Source organism: Rhinoraja longicauda, chromosome 4 (assembly GCF_053455715.1).
Source record: "Rhinoraja longicauda isolate Sanriku21f chromosome 4, sRhiLon1.1, whole genome shotgun sequence".
Lineage (NCBI taxonomy): Eukaryota > Metazoa > Chordata > Chondrichthyes > Rajiformes > Arhynchobatidae > Rhinoraja > Rhinoraja longicauda.
This window is the reverse complement of record NC_135956.1, coordinates 29985934-30005710: the sequence shown is the minus strand read 5'-3', so window position 1 is coordinate 30005710 and position 19777 is coordinate 29985934. Positions and strand designations below refer to the sequence as shown.

Below are 19777 nucleotides of genomic sequence, written 5' to 3'. Positions count from 1 at the left end.
TTGGAAAAAAGCCCAGGAGGCACTTATACAGATTAATAGCGAAGGTTAAGCTACTAGTCACTCCAAAGCAAGGCTACAGCACAGAAGCAGAACAAGAGGAGCAGTGGTAGAAGCAAAGATAGTGGCAGTTTGATAAAATAAACATGCTTTGAGTTTAAAAAACAAAATAGGTACACCTTGCAAATAATTTTACAATGCCCATTTAGAAAATAATTATGATAATATTCCAAAAATATTATGTACAACATCCATGTAATTAAATTGCATTCAAGTGTTTCAACAGGACTTAAACAAAACAATCACTCACTAGCTTGTTAACTGTTAGCAAAAACACTAAAATATTTGAACTCCAGTTGCTGGTTTACAAAAAAAATGACACAAAGTCCTGGAATAACTCAGTGGGTCAGGCAACATTTCTGGAGAACATGGATAGGTAACGTGAAATGTCACCTAAATATGTTTGGAACTTGGCTATTTTCCCTAGAGTAGGTTAATTTGGTTCAAAATAGTCTTTTTTTCATTAGTTGAGATGACCCGCTTTTATAGATTATTGTTCTAACAGTCAGTTTCATTTCTTGCACTTCTTGTTCTCAACCCAGTTCCTTGCTGACTCGGAGTATTCCCCACTTTACACCAGAGTTTATGGCCAGAGCATATCTGCCCTTCCTCTACAGCATTTTGAAGAAACCATTCTCTTCAGAGCACACCAGTTCACTCCTCCAACATCAATATCCTCAGATACCTCCCTTTGCAGCCAGATGCTTCATTCATTTGAGGGTCTAAAACATTTTACATGTAGTTCTGTCAACATAGTGCATCACTCATGTACTTCGTCCTCTGCAAGGGACATGCCAAACAGCCCTGCTAAACAAATCCATTCAGTTTTCAAAGTTGGCTGTCTCACTTGTTATCCCATCTAATCCCCAGATCTCCCTCTCTGCATAACCAACCTGAAATCAACTCCATTTGCCTTTCCACAGATGCTGTCTGACCTACAGAGGATTTCCTGTTTTCTGCAATTTCTATCTGATTTTCAAAAATAATTTACCTTTAAGTTTTTATATTTTGACAAACAAAACTGCATCGGGATAAATTACATAAGGAGTCAGTGAACAATTTTGCATCTGATTATCTACTGTTCAATCCTCCCCCTCCCCAACTGTTATATCTAAGCTATTTCAAAATGGTGTTTCAACCTCTCGTTAACTTACTCATAACCCTTGCACCCTGAATATGCAAGCCTTTCTGTACTAATTGCTGAACAGCATTGTGCAAGGGAGACTATCTTGTATTTCTCTGTATTGCAAAAAAACATGTTTTCCTCATAAAAATTCTGGCTATGATTAGTTAACTTACACATAACTTGAATTGTACTTACTGCTTTGGTCTGTGCACCACACCATATATTTGCCCATTGCACTTTGAGTGGGGTATTTATCAATTATATCAGAAAATAAATTACATACCATGCTTATAGACACCGATAAGAAGGCATTTATCAGCTTCCCGATCCCACCAATCCGTAGGAAGTTCCCCATGATCGATTTCTGGAATCCAGATATCTACATCGCTAAATAAAAAGGTGACGTAGTGTAAATTAAAGTTGCATCTTAAAAATAAAATGAAACCATATATTATCATTTATTCAGGCCAGAAAGAGGAATCTCTACAACGATACACAAAAATGCAAGCTTGGAAAGGCAAATACAATTTTCAATAATATTAATGTCAAAACTTAAATGCAAAAGCAAAAAATTAAGAATTCCAATTTTAAAATTTCCGCCAAATGAGATCAAGTTTTAGTATAACAGTTAAGACGTTTTATTCCCACATAACTCACAACTTTTGTTCAATGGAATCCAGCTGCTTACCAATAAAGTTAATATTAAAGCTTTAAATGTTTTTTTAATTTCTAAAACTATTTCAACATGTTCGTGTCATTAAATTTAACCTAAATCTTCAAGGATGTATCCCTACCTAATCTATGAAATTGAGAATAGATCCCTAAAATCTTTTCCCAAAAGGAATTATGCTTTAAATTGGATGTTTTGGTCACAGTATTAGATCACAATTGCTTCTAAACCAAGTGCTACAAATTAACTGCAGTAACCAGATGCAAAATAATCCTTAATTATAATATTGAGAAAATATACGACCCGAACCATCGCCTATTCCTTCTCTCCTGAGATGCTGCCTGACCTGCTGAGTTACTCCAGCATTTTGTGAATAAATACCTAAGATTATACATTAATCTTCTCTCTAACTATCCTATCGAATATTTTAATCTCAAAGGCTTAGCATAACCTCTTTCCTAGAGAAATAAGTTCTATCCTATTGAATGTTTCCTGATAAAATGATTCAAAATGTCTTACAAAAATCTAAAAACATTTTTGAAACATTATTTCATCTAAAATCCCTCATGTAATAGTTACATTATAGCATCACTAATTGAGATAGAGACAGGTTAAGCATAGATTTAGAGTCAAATTGAGGACCTCTGTTACATTAAGTATCGCATGTACATTTGATTGGAAGCAGCTCTGAAAGGTCAAGGAAATATTTGACGTTATATTCAGCTGAACTGTGGTAAAGGCTGATAGAGGTTGCAGTTTGGACTCTTCTAGCACAGATTAAAGGCTTAGCAGCCAACTCTCGAGTCAGCTCAACCTCCAGTGCCAGAAGTCTGGCACTTGAGTCACTGTCACTTCATCTCCACCAGTTTTTTTTCACAACTGAACTTAAGTTATGTGAAATTTCTTACTTAAAAGTAGTTGCATCCTAAATACACATGATTGTGATTGCAACAGATCTTTTTTGTATTGATCTCTTGTTTACGATAATAACTATTTGCTCCATGCATGATTCAACCAGTTACAGAGAACTTTAACATTAATTTTCTGCTTTTTGGTTTCTCTCGCTAGAAATTAATCACAATATTCCATTACATACACCTATGTCTTTACTAACCAGTGTTGACACTTTTTATAATGCACATCTCAATATCATAATTTCTCTAACCAACTACTCTTTCAAGGAGCACCCGACCTTATTTTTCTCCTGAAAAATATACTTCACATTTACACTCTGAATTTAATTTGCTGACTGCATGCCCATTCTAAATGTCTATTAACTATTCCACTATTTTGATGCTGTGCTTCTTAATATTAACTATGTATCACATTTAGGAGCTATCCACAAATCTTAGAATTGCATTTCCAATCCAGAGTTCATAACATGTGTGCAAATAATGAACAACAGCAATCCCAGCAGCAATTACAGAACATGCTTCACTACTATTTTCAAAATACAACTATTCGGCCGTGTGAAAATAAAAAAAAACTGCAGATGCTGGAAATCTGAAATTAAAGTAGAAATTGGCTGGGTAATATGTAAAAAAATTGTCCCTAGTGGGTGTAGGATAGTGTTAATGTACGGGGATCGCTGGGCGGCACGGACTTGGAGGGCCGAAAAGGCCTGTTTCCGGCTGTATATATATGATATGATATGATATGATATGATATAACACATGAAACATTCAGCTGGTCAGGCAGCACTTGTGGAAAGACAAGTAATGAACACTCAGATCAAAGACTCATTAGAACCGAAAGAGAAAATAAGTCAGCTTTAATTTGCAGAAAATATGGGAGAGAAAATGGACAGGATAAATAGAATCTCTCTATTCAGGCAGTGCCAGGGTTGCCATGGGTTAAGTTATGGACTTCAATATTTCATTGAGCATCATTATCACAGTAAAGGAGGCCACAAACAGGTCAGTGTGGGATAGAGAATTAAAACTGGCAAGCAACCGAAGGCTTGGAGTCATTCTTGCGGACTAAATACAAGTGTTCTGCAATGCATTTGCTGGCATTTGGTTTGTCAAGGTATAGAAGACTATATGATGAATGCAGTTCACTAGATTGAGTTCAGTGGAAGAAAATTACTGCTTCACTTGGAAAGATTGTTTCAGTCCATGGATAGTGCGAAGTGAAGAGATAGGACGGGTATGGCAACTGAGACCACTTGGGAATTTTAATAAGAGGTTGGTGGGAATGAAAAGTTGATCCACAATTCAGACGGTTCCTTCAAAATGTTGAAAGAGGAAAGGTGTATTGAGTAATGAAATCTTATTCAATCAACAGAAATTGCAATAAATGATGTATTGAATGTGAAGGCTGATACAACAGAAAGTGATTGCTGTTCATGAGGTGAGCAAACATGAGCAGAAATGTGCACAAAGATGAAATGCTATCAGGATGGTCTAGTATGATAGAGGGAAAGCCATGGTCAAAGACAGAAATTTCAGAGGCACATCTGTGGGAAGTTCTGTCAGTGAAAATATGGTGGAGGGGAGAGAGACTGGGAAAATAAAAGAGACAAGCTTAATGTCAACGTTGGGGAAGATACTGGAAAACCTGAGGGGGAGGATTAATGATCACATGGTAAGGCAAGGGAAAGTTGGTAAACTGTCTCTTTGGCAATAGGAGACATTCATAAGGGTATTGAATACTAAGGTCGGGTAGTCGTTTGCTCCAATTTTATAAAACCTTGGTCACACTGCAACTGGAGTACTGCATGCAATTCTGGTCACCAAGGTATATAAAAGATGCACGGCAGGACGTGTTTGGGATGAAGTAGTTCCGGTCTGAGGAGACACTGGAGAATCCAGGTCCGGTTTCTGCTGAAGTATCAGAGATTTAGAGGGGACGGTGCTGAGGTATATAAAATTAGAACGGTTATGGGCTGCAGGAAACTGTTTCTCATATCAGAGGGAGATAAAACATAAGGACATGGGTTTAGGGTAAGGGAGAAGAGACTACAAGAAGGACCTTCTTCACCCAGAGAGTGGCAAGTACCCGAGAGAATAGTTGAAGCTGGGCCATTGACAGCATGGCACATGAAACAATTTAGCATGGAGGGTTATTTATTACATGTTGGGTGATGGATTAATTTAGAAAGGTGCCTATTTGGTCAGTGTGGATGATTTGAGCAGAATGACCTATTTCTATGCTGCACAATTCAATGGTTCTGTGCCGTCGATTCTGAAACTTGAATGAATGAATGAATACGTAATACTTTATTGTCACATGTGACAAGTCAGTGAAATTCTTTGCTTGCATACCCAAGGTATGTAAATAGTCTCCACAGCCACATAGACGGCGCTTACAAAGTTACAAAGTACCCCCACGCCAGGTCCCCCTTTGTTCTTCGATTCCTTGGTTTGTCTTTGCCCATGATTCCATTGTGGAAACGAAAAATTTGAGAATCCAAATAGACTACTAGTACTACATTATGCTTGCTACAAGGTTTGAAATAGGTTTACATATTTTATTTCATTTGCAAGATGATTATCCTCTTACACTTTTAAATTCAATTTATTTTCTGCCATTGGTATCATATGGCTAATTATGGTAAAGCTACCTATCAGGTTACTGAAACCCACATAATTTAAAATAGATAGGCAACGTTAAAATCAGTTGGTGAGAAATCTGTAAGATCTAATTATTAAATTTGGATTGGATCTTATATTGCAATTTTAATTGAGCACAGAGCTCCAAAATGGCCACTAATCATTAGAACATCCATGCTACAGGATAACATGGCCAAAGAGACAAAAAAAAGGATCAAAACAATCATTACCATATTGAGACTTGGAAAGTTTAATTTACATGTCTAAGTATTTAACAAATCAGTTATCAATATGATTAAAATGAATTTTGAATTAAATCAATATGAGCAATGCTGTGAAAAATTAGCAACCCTGGCAAGTACCTTTTAGGTGATACTACACTTCGTAACTAGCTACAACATTTCTATTTTAAAATCTGGAAGCTGATTGTGTTAACATAATATGCCTAATAGTAATAAAATAACATGTTTGGGACAAAGACCCATCATTTATTTATTTGCCTCTGTACTCCACAATTTGAGATTTGCAATAGAACAAAATCACATGTGGTTAAAGTGCACATTGTCAGATTTTATTAAAGGCCATTTTTATACATTTTGGTTTCACCATGTAGAAATTAAAGCTGTGTTTATACATAGGCCTCCCATTTTCAGGGCACCGTAACGTTTGGGGCACATGGCTTCACAGGCGTTTGTAATTGCTCAGGTGTGTTTAATTGCCTCCTTAATGCAGGTATACGAGAGCTCTCTGCACCTAATCCTGCACCTAATCTTTCCTCCAGCCTTTCCATCATCTTTGGAAACTTTTATTGCTGTTTTTCAACATGAGGATGAGCAGGTAAGCCTAAGGTTTGGCTGATGTCTCTAACAGTTTTATTCTTGTTTCTCAGTCTCATAATGGCTTCTTTGACTTTCATTGACACAACATGAGATAAAGGTCTTGTGGACATATGAGACGAAGATTAAGTTGTATCAGAGTGATGGCAAGAGCAAAGTATGGAGGAGAGAAGGAACTGCCCAAGATCCAAAGCATGCCACCTCATCTGTGAAACACGGTGGTGGGGGTGTTATGGCCTGGGCATGTATGGCTGCTGAAGGTACTGGCTCACTTATCTTCATTGATGATACATCTGACGATGGTAGTAGCATAATGAATTCTGAAGTGCATAGACACATTCTATCTGCTCAAGTTCAAACAAATGTCTCAAAACTCATTAGCCGGCAGTTTATTCTACAGCAAGACAATGTCCAAACACTGCTAAAGCAACAAATTAGTTTTTCAAAGCTAAAAAATGGTCAATTTTTGAGTGGCCAAGCCAATCACCCAATCTGAACCCAATTGAGCATGCCTTTGAAATGCTGAATAAAAAACTGAAGGGTACTAGCCCCCAAAATAAGCATAAGCTAAAGATGGCAGCAATACAGGCCTGGCCAGAGCATCACTAGAGAAGACACCCAGCGACTGGTGATGTCCATGAATCACAGACTTCAAGCAGTCATTGCATGCAAAGGATATGCAACAAAATATTAAACAAGACTACTTTCATTTACATGAGATTGCTGTGTACCAAGCATTATGGTGCCCTGAAATGGGGGGAACCATGTATAAACACTGCTGTAATTTTCACATTGTGAAACCAAAATCAAAAAAATGTTTTTTAATAAAATCTGACAATGTGCACTTTAACCACATGCGATTTTTTTCTATTTCAAATCTCAAATTGTGGAGTACAGAGGCAAATAAATAAATGATGGGTTTATTACATTATGGAGGGCACTGTATATTAATCAACTAGTAGAATTAAACTATTTAAGGATGAAACGAGATCTAAAAGACATGTTAGAAGGCACCATCCAGAAAGTTGAGTTTGCAACAACATTCAAGTCAGACCAATAGAAATTACGCGGTGACATAGAAATTTTGCATTACCTGCCGGCACAATCTTTTGGATGAAATGGATATCGTCTAGATGAATCAGTAAACATGCTCTGGATGAAAATTGCCAAATTACATTGTTTTTTTTTTTGTAAAGATCAGATTTGAAAAGTAATTAGAGCCAAAGGCCTTAGTTCTTTGGAATTTCTACAGAAACTCTTTTCCCCAATTGTTATCGTAAGGCAGACCTCCCAACATTTGATTTTACAAATTCAGAATTATGATGTCCAAAATTCAGAATTTTACATAAAAATCCGTAATATGGCACGTAATGCAACTTTTCAGCAAAACAAAGTATGCACGCCAAATGCGCGTACGCATTGCGCTACATTCACGTGTGAAAAACTATTATTATTTCCAACTATCTGTAGTTCTTGGACTACATGTACAATGTCAGGCCTATCATGATATATTCTACTATTATAGAAAGGTTATTGAACAGAAATACTTTTTACAACAAAATAAAAAATGGTTTTGTTTTTTCTATTTTGCTTTTTCCTTACACATCCCAATTCTCTTGGTATTGAATAAAAGAACAATGGTTATAAAATGTATGTCTAAGTTATGAAGAAAGAGTTAAAGTTTCATTAAAAAAAACTGCACATTCCTAATTTAATTGAAGACATACTTGCTCCAGTGGTCTTCAACAGCAAATCACAACGGTCCATGTCCTCCCCAACCCTACTCCCCCCACCCCACCCCTCCTCTCCCCAACCCTCACCCCCACCCCTCCTCCCCTCCCTTTCCCCCCAAATTCACTCTCCCACCCCCACTCTCCTCCTCCCTTCCTCCACCCCTCCCGACCCCCACACCCTCCTCCCATTCCACTGCACCCTAACCCCCCCGCACCCTAATCCCCCCCCCCCATCCCCTCTCAACATCAACGGGCCTCACGCTCCGCAGCGAGGCGAGGCCAGCGGCGAGAGGCGAGGAGAGGCCAGCGGCGAGGCGAGGCCGGGCCAGCGACAAGGCGAGGCTGGGCGAGCGGCGAGGTGAGGCCAGGCCAGCGGCGAGGCAAGACGAGCGGCGGGGCATGTGTTTTGCAGAACAATGCGAGGCGAAATCGGAATTGCGGAAATGAAATAAGCGGAAACTTTCCGCCAAATTGGGAAGGGTTGGGAGGTCTGGTAAGGGCGCATTGACAGATCTCGTTTATCCTGCGTTTTGTTTAGTTGTTGCTTTCTAAACTTGAGCCTCTAAATTTGCTCGAATTTGCCTCAAAAAAACTCTTAGATAACCGTTATATCAATAACTTGCCATCCTTATTTGTTAAAGACTTCAGGCTGAATAAGGCACCAGATTCAAATTTAAATACATTCAACTATTGGGAAACCTTCCTTTAGATAAAACTAAATATGGGGGCCTATTTTAAATGAAGGAACTATTTTCTACGTATCTTCACACCAACTGAAAAATCACAATGTATTCCACTGACGCATTTACTGACCTTGCATCTGCACCATCAAATATCTTGTCTGCTACATCTCCTATCACTTCCTGCCTCAAATAATACAGCATCCGTACCCGCAGTAGGACTCTGTAAAGGAAGAAAGTTTGAACATTAGTACTGTTTGCCAACACTAGCTTTTGGCAGCTGCTTCTGTTCATCCATCATTCTGCCAAGGCTGATTAGCTGTGCTGTATGGTAGGCTTGAAGCATGACAGATGGTGGCATATAATCACCTCTGTGTGGTGCTTTTGCTGGCTTTCAACAGCCATGCTTGGCAACCACTTTCAACATACTGAGCACAGTGTTGTGCAGCCCAGACACATTTCATTCAGTAATGCCTAATTCAGTTTGTGAAGTTTAACGTGCATGTTGCCAGTGCTTCTGAAGTGTTCAAGTAAGTTTGTAAACAACTGAGCAGATGGCTTGCAGTAGGCGTTCTGCTCCATTATCTCATGCAATTTCCTCAGCTGTTGCTTACTATCTTCTGAAGCAGCTTTATGTTTAGAATAATGAGCAGCTATATTACAGGCTGAAACAGAAAGATATGCAAAATCTAATTTCAAGTGCCTCGGTACAAACAATGGGCTATTTTATACTTTTATTGAAAACACGAGTTTAAGCAAAAATCTAATGCATATTTCTGAAGTAGTTTCAGAAGATCCTAAACACGAAAGCACTTTTTAAAATACTAATCACAAGTACAAATGGCTGCACAAATCAATTTAAATAGTATTTTTTAAAATAAGAAATAAAACTAAGATTTAAGATTAGCTTCGCTTGCAAATTGTACAACTAAAACTCACTTGTTGCAGTGGTGTTTAAGGTGTTTCTTGTACCCATCATCATGCAGCAAGGTATCTGGGTTGCAGCTTGCAAGCCAATCAGCATTTTTCATGATTGGCTGAGTAGACTGGCTTTTAACTTTCTTTCCTTTCCTCCCTCTAGGCACTGGTGCAGACAAACCTATTAGTAGAGCAAACATACAAGTTATAATCACCTTAGCACAGAACACGCCAACCCACAAACTTAACAATTAGTGCAGATAACATAGTTTTCAACTTACGGAAATGAGACAATCACTGCACCTTTTTTGCTTCATTCTCCTTTCCCCAGTGTGGCTGTTGTAATATCTTTCTCCTGATTTTTCCGTCTCTCTCCATTGATATATGTACTTTAATGGTGAGATGGGCATGTTTCAAAGCTATGTGTCTGCCTTTTCTTATATTTGTTTCTTTATCTTTAGATGTCGTGCTGATTTCAGTTTTTTCCTTACCTGTTCTTAAAATTCATATTTTTCCAGCTATCCAAGTCAATTTTGGTGCATATATCATGACATCTCTTGCTCTTTTTTTTCTGTGATAATCTCTGCGCTTCAGCCCTCTTCTACCTGTTTTCTTCCCCTTTCATTTGATATTCCACCCCGCATTCTCTCGACTTTCCACCACATCATTCGCACTCCCTTTGGTCTGCCACTCTTTCAGATGCATGTCTCAAGATGAAGATAACAGGCCAGTGAAAGATATGAGAGCTTAAGGAAGTAGCTGATAACTGAGAAAGGCCATTGGAAGAGGTTACAAATGGGTGGGTGAAGATTTCAGCAGATGAATCAATGTTTTGGGCATGAAATGGCCTTGGTGGTGGGCTCAATCTCATCTCAGGACCGAATGTGACACCAAGATTGCCACAGCCTGGTTCACATTTTAAGACGGCTGCCAAAAGAACATAATCACCAACAGGAATTCAGGACTTTAGCTTCATGCTTCAGAATACTTAGTTGGAGTTGACCTCATCAGAATACAATGTTGAGGTACAGTATATAAGCAGAGATCAAGAGAAGTGAAGCAGACTTGGAGGTGCCACAACATGCAAATAAAACACTTTTATCAGATATGAAATGTAGGATAGAGTAACTTTTTTGATTGGGACTCATCCAATCCAGATAGAACAATGAAATTCTTACTTGCAGAGGAAATATAGTATAAATTCATGGCAGACAGCATGGTTAATGGCAGAGGAAATATCATGGAAGATTATCTAGTTACATCCAGATAAGAAAGTGTGGGCACAACCAGCAAGATTACAGTAAACATGGCCCCAAACATATACGGTAGAAAACCTAAAACAAACATCGCTATTATGGATAGACTAAAAGTAGTAAAAAACTAAATAATCGTAGAAATCTGTGGCATTAATCTTTATTACAGTGCCCTCCATAATGTTTGGGACAAAGATCCATCCTTTATTTATTTGCCTCTGTATTCCACAACTTGAGATTTGTAATAGAAAAAAAATCACATGTGGTTAAAGTGCAGATTGTCAAATGTTAATAAAGGCCATTTTTATACATTTTGGTTTCACAAGGTAGAAATTACAGCAGTATTTATATATAGTCCTCCCATTTCAGGGCACCATAATCTTTGGGACACAGCAATATCATACAAATTAAAGTAGTCTTGTTTAGTATTTTGTTACATATCCCTTGGCATATCCAATAACTGCTTGAAGTCAGCGATTCATGGACATCACCAGTTGCTGGGTGTCTTCTCGGGTGATGCTCTGCCAGGTCTGTATTGCAGCCATCTTTAGCTTATGCTTGTTTTGGGGGCTAGTCCCCTTCCGTTTTCTCTTCAGCATTTCAAAGGCATGCTCAATTGGGTTCAAATTAGGTGATTGACGTGGCCACTCAAGAATTGACCATTTTTTAGCTTTGAAAAACTCCTCTTTGTTGCTCCAGCAGTATGTTTTGGATCATTGTCTTGCTGTAGAATGAACTGTAGGCCAATGAGTTTTGAGGCATTTGTTTAAACTTGAGCAGATAGGATGTGTCTATACACTTCAGAATTCATTGTGCTACTACCATCAGCAGTTGTATCATCAATGAAGATAAGTGGGCCAGTACCTTCAGCAGCCATACATGCCCAGGCCATTACACCCCCACCACTGTGTTTCACAGATGAGGTGGTATGCTTTGGATCTTGGGCAGCTCCTTCTCTGCTTCATACCTTGCTCTTGCCATCACTCTGATATGAGTTAATCTTCATATCATTTGTCCACAAGACCTTTTTCCAGAACTGCGGTTGCTCTTTTAAGTACTTCTTAGCAAACTAACCTGGCCATCCTATTTTTGCGGCTAACCAGTGGTTTGCATCTTGCCGTGTAGCCTCTGTATTTCTGTTCATAAAGTCTTCTGCGGACAGTGATCATTGACAAATCTACACCTGACTCCTGAAGAGTGTTTCTGATCTGTCGGACAGGTGTTTGGGGATTTTTCTTTATTATAGAGAGAATTCTTCTGTCACCAGCTGTGGAGGCCTTCCTTGGCCTGCCAGTCCCTTTGCGATCAGTAAGTTCACCAGTGCTCTCTTCTTAATGATGTTCCAAACAGTTGATCTTGATAAGCCTGTTTGACTGATGTCTCTAACAGTTTTAGTCTTGTATCACAGTCTCCCAATGGCTTCTTTTCGACTTTCATTGGCACAACTTTGGTCCTTGTGTTGATAAATAGCAATAAAAGTTTCCAAAGGTGATGGAAAGACTGGAGGAAAGACTAGGTGCTGAGAACTCTTATACCTGCATTGAGGAGGCAATTAAACACACCTGAGCAATTACAAATACCTGTGAAGCCATGTGTCCCAAACATTATGTGCCCTGAAATGGGGGGACTATGTATAAACACAGCTGTAATTTCTACATGGTGAAACCAAAATGTATAAAAATGGCCTTTAATAAAATCTGACAATGTGCACTTTAACCACATTTGATTTTTTTTCTATTACAAATCTCAATTTGTGGAGTAGAGACAAATAAATAAATGATGGCTCTTTGTCCCAAACATTAAGGAAGGCACTGTACTCCCATGAAACAGGACTTTAAAAAAAGTAATATTTTGTCATGCAGCAGAAGTCTAAGGATTTGGATCTTTACATTGGACCAATGTACCAGCATACGTGCTTAATAAAGGTACCTTTTGGCAATCGTAATTAAAAAAATATTTTGAATAATAAAACATCTTCACAGATCACTCCCACAATTGCATTAAATATTTGTTTTTTGATAATGTTTTTTCAAAAAATCTGATTTAAGTTATTTTTAGGCAATAACTTGCATATTTCTAGAAATAAGAAAAGCAATCGGCCATGATGAAATGGCGGAACAGACCCGATGGGCCGAATGGCCTAATTCTGCTCCTGTCTTATGAACTTACAAAGATGTGACTGTTACCCAACAATTGGAAATACCTGCATAAAATTTGGATTAAAAAAAAAACTGCGCTCCTGATAACTGCCAATGAGTATGCTCTGCATTAGCCTCATTCCACCTCACATTTAACCTCATCAGAATATATTTATCTTTATTGGTTTTTCTCCTTCTGCCTGTGCTCTCTCCTTGGTACATATGCACTATTTTCTTCAACTAATCCATGATATTTCATGACATAGCCACCTTCTGATTATGGAATTTCATAACTTATTAACTTTACACAATTTCAAAAGTTTTCTATATATGGCCTATCACTTAATAATATTGACTTCACCAGTGTGTTTGGCCTTTCGTAACAGCTGCATTTGACACCATAACCACTTCTGGTATTAATCCGGTTAATCTGTTTTTGTACCTTTCCCAGTACATATACCTGTAATCATATAGGAGCAAAAGTACTGAAAATCCATGTGCCGAGGTTACAGGCTGATCTTGTGGATTTTTGCATCGCTGATTTATGTTTAAAAATAAATAAAAGCTACTGCACACACTAAAGGTGTTTTTTTTAAAAACACAGATTAGCAACACAAAATTCCATAAGATCAGCCTGTACACTAGGTGGTCTCTCTCAAGAGAATGGGAATTAAATGTTGAGGTTATTCTGCTTCAGTCTTGTCAGACCCCACCTGGAGAACTGCATTCAGTTTTTATTCACTGAAGCATAGGAATTACATATTGGATGTGGGAGGAAACAGCATAGATTTATCATCATTATGCCATGACATAAAAGCTTAAATTGCAGACTGGATGCATAAGCTTGGAAGTTTTCCCAAGTCAAAAAGGTTAGTTGTCTTATTAGCGTTTTTAAAATGCTAAAGAGATCTGATTTCTGCGGTGAGAATTCAGCAAAGAAGGCATAACCCTGAAGTTGAAATAATGTTATTTTTGGAGCTAAGTAAATAAGAACTTTGACCTCCAGCACAAAACTAAATGAACATTTGTAACTCTTCACCAAAAAGATTGAATACGGTATCAGTTGAAATTTAAGCCCAAGGCTGTCAACTTTTCATTAGCTAAGAGTATCAAAGGTTGTGAACTAAAGGTGCGTAAATGGAGTAGAGATGTTTCAGTAGTTGTTTAATGAATCAGATCAAGGGGTAAATAGCCTAGCACCCGTTTTCATTACTGCAACTGAAATTTATGAAGTATTCTCTTCTGGTTTTAACTAAAACGTACAATTATTTTTAACTCCTTGGCATTCACAAATTTTCCCAAGATCAATATATGATCAAAGTAATTTTAAAATACCCGAGTGGTTTTGCAGAGCTCGAGTCTGTCCATCCTCAGTAGGAGTAATCAGATCCCATATAAATCCTTTGATCTTCTCATCTCCTCTGTAATGGTTCAAGCAGTACACAAGGATAGTGCGGCAGATGGTCTCCACATCATGTTCTGTCAACTGCCGTTTAAAACGACCATGTGATAGTATGTCACTCCATCGGCCCCAACTGAGAAAAATAATATGATGGTAGTTTGCATTAGGCATGCGCACATAGCAAGAAGATTAAGATACAAATTTGATAGGTGCAGGAATCAAGGGGCTCAGTGAGAGGGAATACCAATTGAAAAATGCAGCCACTGTAAAGTAGGAGCAAAGAGAATGGGTAGACTGGGGCATCAGGAACAAAATTAAAAGTTTTGGTGGCAGTAATGGTAGCCATAGTGGAGGTTGGGCAGGAGATAATAGCAAAAGCAAGGTAGAGAAGGCAAAAGGAGGCAGTAAATGAGAATGCAGCAGAAAGAGACTGCAGTGAATGCAAGCAGGGCAGGAGACGGCAGCTAGAGCAGGTGAAGAAGAGCCAGTGAAAGCCAATGGGGGAGGAGATAGAAGCAAAATTCATCAGGATGGGGAATGAATAAAAGCAGGCAAAAGAGAATAGAAAGGAGGGGGAATTAATAGGTCTAAGTGAGGCAGGTATTGAAGCAGAGGGTGCAACTCATCAAGCAAATATGACAGCCAATTTATACAAATAAAAATTCCATAAACGATTGGGTAACGTATTGTAAATGGTCTTTATCTGGAGGACTGTTTGCCAACACACTCAGTTCATTCCTGCCGTCATTTGTCATCTTAGGATCTTGCACACATCTACATCGTACTGACTTGGTTTCACAATATAAAATAGGACAATGACGCAGTTCCTACGCGGAGATCAGAAGTGATAGCTATTGAATTTAGCCTACAGGAGTATTTGCAACCACACATCTAAGTTGTACAATAGATTGCAGAGTTCATGTTGTGGTTTGGGAGGTTTAGTGGATTGAATGAGTCTTTCCACGAAACAGCTTGCTTATCTTATTGCATTTTGTACCAATATAAAATTATCAGGTCAACTCGCATGTTGGGGTTCCCTGACAAAAAGAGATTTACTCTACACCAGTCCAATTATGAAACATAAATAACGTTAGTAATTTTGTGATACTGAACTAATAACTTGTAAAATACATCCACATAAAAAGGATTCTTGCTTCTAAAGTACAAGGGTACAATGAGCCTTAAACTTGACAATTAAGTCTCAAGATATTTTTTTAAAAGAGGCATCCATATTGCATTGTACAAATGCCAACATGGATGCCTCTTCAAACGATTCTGTCCCATATGATCCCCAAAGGCTCTGCACTCTTTGAAGCAGAATACTTGATTTCCTCACCTTCAGCAGCTCATTCAGCTGATGTAAATACATTAAAAGTTAATGCCTTGTGATTAATGTTGCCTGTAAGTGGCAGAAGTGCAAAACATTTGGTACAGACTCAAATTGGAATCAAAGACGGCAGCATATTTTTCAAAGCAGCTCTTTTGGCTTTCTCTCTTCACATTCCAACAAAGAATCCCCGCAAAACCCCAGTTATCTCTCCTACAAATAATCTCCTCTGTATCCACTCTACTTCCCCCACCTATCTGCCATCTACCACCATACAATCTTAAATTCCTCTTTTTCAGTCTTTGTATCAATATTTTCTATAACTTGTGTGCCTCTACCCAATTCAGTGTTAGCTCTTATTGTTCTATAGCTTCCAATATGGAGATAGCGCTCCCATGCAGCATCATCTGGCATATTTACTGCACTTACTGAGAACCATCAAAGCAACAGCCAATTGTGTCTCCTTCCACCCATATTAATCTTGCCCCATTTCCCTCTAAGAAAACAAATCTCTTATCTTCTCAATCACCCCTGCCTTTCCCGTAGATTTCTCATTGCCCATTCACTGTAAACTACTTTTTAAAAAGACCGCACCTTTGAAACCAATTTTGCACAAGTCTTCCATTAACTGCAAAATCTGACATTGTGAAGATCTCTACATCTCTATGGCTTCAGTCTTTGATAACATACTCACAATCTGCTTCAAGTTTCAGTTCAAGGTTAACTTTTAGTATATATCACCCTGGCTCTAACTTTCATGGTCTTCTAAAGAACTGACACCGATTTTAAAATCTAGTTAATATTTCAATGACATTTTCAGGATTGTACTTCCTGGTATCACTTTTAATTCAATTAAGCAGTAGAGCTACTGTCTTACAGCGCTAGAGACCCGGTTTGATCCTGACTTGGCGCCTGTACGGAGTTAGTACGTTCTTTCCGTGATCTGCATGGGCTTTCTCAGAGATCTTCGGTTTCCTCCCACACTCCAAAGAAGTACAGATTTGGAGGTTAATTAGCTTGGCTATAAATGTAAAATTGTCCCTAGCGTGTGTAGGGTGGTGTTAATGTGTAGGGCGTGTGGAGGGGGGATCACTGGTCGGTGCGGACTCGGTGGGCCAAAGTTTCTGTGCTGTATCACTAAACTAAACTAAATTTATTTCTTACACATGTTGATATTGCCAAAGTTTGCTTTGACAAGTTTCTCCAAATGGTCCACGCCAATCAAACATTATGTATATGAGGGATTTAACCACAGCAAGATCAAGACAAACTTCTGAATTCCACCGAAACGTTCTGCATCCTACCCCAGTCTATAGTTTGCTTCCTCTTTTGATAGTATCTGGATTAGATTCTTCATGATGTGAAAACTCATTCCACTGTCAATTAAATTTCTCATCAACATTACCCACTTCCACCCCCATTGAAAAAGAACTTATATTTACATAGCGCCTTTCATCATCTCAGGCTACTAGTGTCAGACATACTGCATGGAAACAGGGCTCCAGACCATTTTCTTCATGTTCGTCCTTGTTTGCCAATACTACCAAGTTTTGTATCATTCACAAACTAAACATTTATGGCTTGCCACTTCCTGCTTAAGTCACTAATACAGATTAAATAAATAGCTTTTTGTTAACAAATGGACCTCCTACAATAAAGTGGAAGTTCTGCTCAGCTGATCTTTGATCCCAAGACAACTGCTTGCATCCCAAGACAACTTATTCTGTTGGACGGCATGTTGTCAAGGGAGGAGGAACTCTAAATGTTTTGATTTCCCAGCCTTCAATGAAGAAATCTGCCTGTTTGACTTGTGCAAGACTAACCTGGTACATGTCCAGTTGGCCTATCATTTCAACTGGACAGGAATGTCACTGAATTGTAGGTGGTAATGTCATTTTAACTAAAGTTGATTTAACATGTGTTTAACTGCTTATTAGTGTATTAAAATTATGGTTTTAAAGAAACAATTACATTTTTAAATAGTGCTTTTATTTTTAACTGTTTGGGTTTTTAAGAACATCTGATTGTTACATTCTTTTAATCCCCATGACAGCCGATCAGCCTAGTGCCATGGTTTAACTGATTCCTAAAGTAACTCAGGAAGTGGAGCCAGGCAGTTTCACATGGAAAGTGCATTGTTCAGATGGGACTTGGCTTGCTCATGGAAGATTGCACCCTTGATATCTAATCAAGGTATGAACAGGCTGTGAGATAAGGTAACCAGTAAGATCAGGCACATTACCGGTCAGTAGGAAGACCAAGAACATTGCCTATCTATTCCTTCAATGTATATAACTTCACATTTCCTATATCATTCTCCAACTCCCTCATCTTACAAGCTCATTTAACTTCTCTATATCTTTACACTTCACTTTTTTGCTTGGCTTCATAACATCAATGAGCTTACAAAAATCGTAATACTTCCAAACAATCAATACAAGTTGTCGGTATTTGAGGGCCCAGTCTTTATGGTCATGGAATCACACCAAGAACAATTTTGCTAGCTGAAAAAGTTGTTCATAACAAAACCTTATTGTTAAAAAGACAAAGTGCTGGTGTAACTTAGCAGGTCAGGCAGCATCTCTGGAAAACATGGATGCAATGACATTTCTGGTCGGAATCCTCCAGACTCAAGAATCTGAAGGATGAAGGGCCCTGACCCAAAACCTCATGATCTTCAGAGTTACTGCCTGACCCTTTGAAGAAGTAAATAGCAGAACAGACAAAGGAGAGTCTGTGGATGTTGTTTACTTAGATTTTCAGAAAGCCTTTGATAAGGTGCCACATGTTAGGCTGCTTAGAAAGATGAGAGCCCACGGTATCAAAGGGCAGATACTAGCATGGACAGCAGGTTGGCTGGATGGCAGAAAACAAAGAGTGGCAATAAAGGGGGCTTTTGGTTGGCTGCCAGCGACTAGCTGAGTTCTGCAAGGGTCGGTGCTGGGGCTGCTACTCTTCACGTTGTATATTAATGATTTGGATGAGGATTGAAGGCTTCGTGGCAAAATCTACAGATGATACAAAAATAGGTGGAGGGGCAGGGAGCGTAGAGAAAGCAGGGTCTCTGCAGGAGGTAGACACAAAAGTTGGAGTAACTCAGCGGGTCAGGCAGCATCTCAGGAGAGAAGGAATGGGTGACGTTTCGGGTCGAGACCCTTCTTCAGACTCTGCAAGAGGATTTGAATAGGTTGGGAGAGTGGGCAGAGAAGTGGCAGATGGAATATAGTGTAGCAAAGAGTGGAGTCATGCATTTTGGTAGTAAGAATAAAGGTGTAGAAATCGGAGGTGCAAAGGGACTTGGGAGTGCTGGTGCAGGATTCCCAAAAAGTTAATCTGCAAGTCAAATCAGTAGTAAAGAAACCAAACTCAATGCTACAGTTTATTTCAAGAGGGCTTGTGTACAAAACAGGGATGTAATGTTAAGGCTCTATAAGGTGCTGGTAAGGCCGCATTTGGAATATCGTGAGCAATTTTGTGCATCATATCTGAAGAAGGATATGCTGGCTCTGGAGAGGGTCCAGAGGAGGTTTACAAGGATGATCCCAGGAATGAGTAGGTTAACCTATGATAAGTGTTTGTTGGCACTGGGCCTGTTCTCGTTGGAGTTTAGAAGAATGAGGGCGGGACCTAATTGAAACATACAGAATAATGAAAGGCTAGGACAAAGTGGACATGGAGAGGATGTTTCCACTTGTGGGAGAGTCTAGGACTAGAGGTCATAGCCTCAGAATTAAAGGACATTCTTTTAGGAATACGAGGAGAAATTTCTTTAGTCAGAGGGTGGTGAATCCTTGGAATTCTTTGCAGCAGAAGGCTGTAGAGGCCAAGTCAGTGGATATTTTTAAGGCAGAGATAGATAGATTCTTGATTTGTACAAGTGTCAGAGGTTATGGGGAGAAGGCAGGAGAACAGGGTTACGAGGGAGGGATAGATCAGCCATGATTGACTGGTGTAGCAGACTTGATGGCCTAATTCTACTCTTATTCCTTATGACCCGCTGAGTTACTCCAGCACTTTGCATCTTTCTTTAAAACCAGCATTCGCAGTTCATTGTTTCTGCAAAAATAATTCTTATTCGGTCCT

At 38.8% G+C, this 19777-nt stretch overlaps 1 protein-coding gene across 1 annotated transcript in view; it reads right to left on the bottom strand.

Annotated features, from left to right (window-relative positions):
• chd7 (chromodomain helicase DNA binding protein 7) overlaps positions 1–19777 on the bottom strand; it is a 191466-nt gene that overhangs the window by 25857 nt on the left and 145832 nt on the right. Inside the window, exons 23-26 of the mRNA XM_078397437.1 lie at positions 14301–14500; positions 9596–9755; positions 8790–8879; positions 1467–1570 (exon numbers count right to left, since the gene is read on the bottom strand). Coding sequence (XP_078253563.1) covers positions 1467–1570; positions 8790–8879; positions 9596–9755; positions 14301–14500 — 554 coding nt within the window. The remainder of the gene's footprint in view (positions 1–1466; positions 1571–8789; positions 8880–9595; positions 9756–14300; positions 14501–19777) is intronic.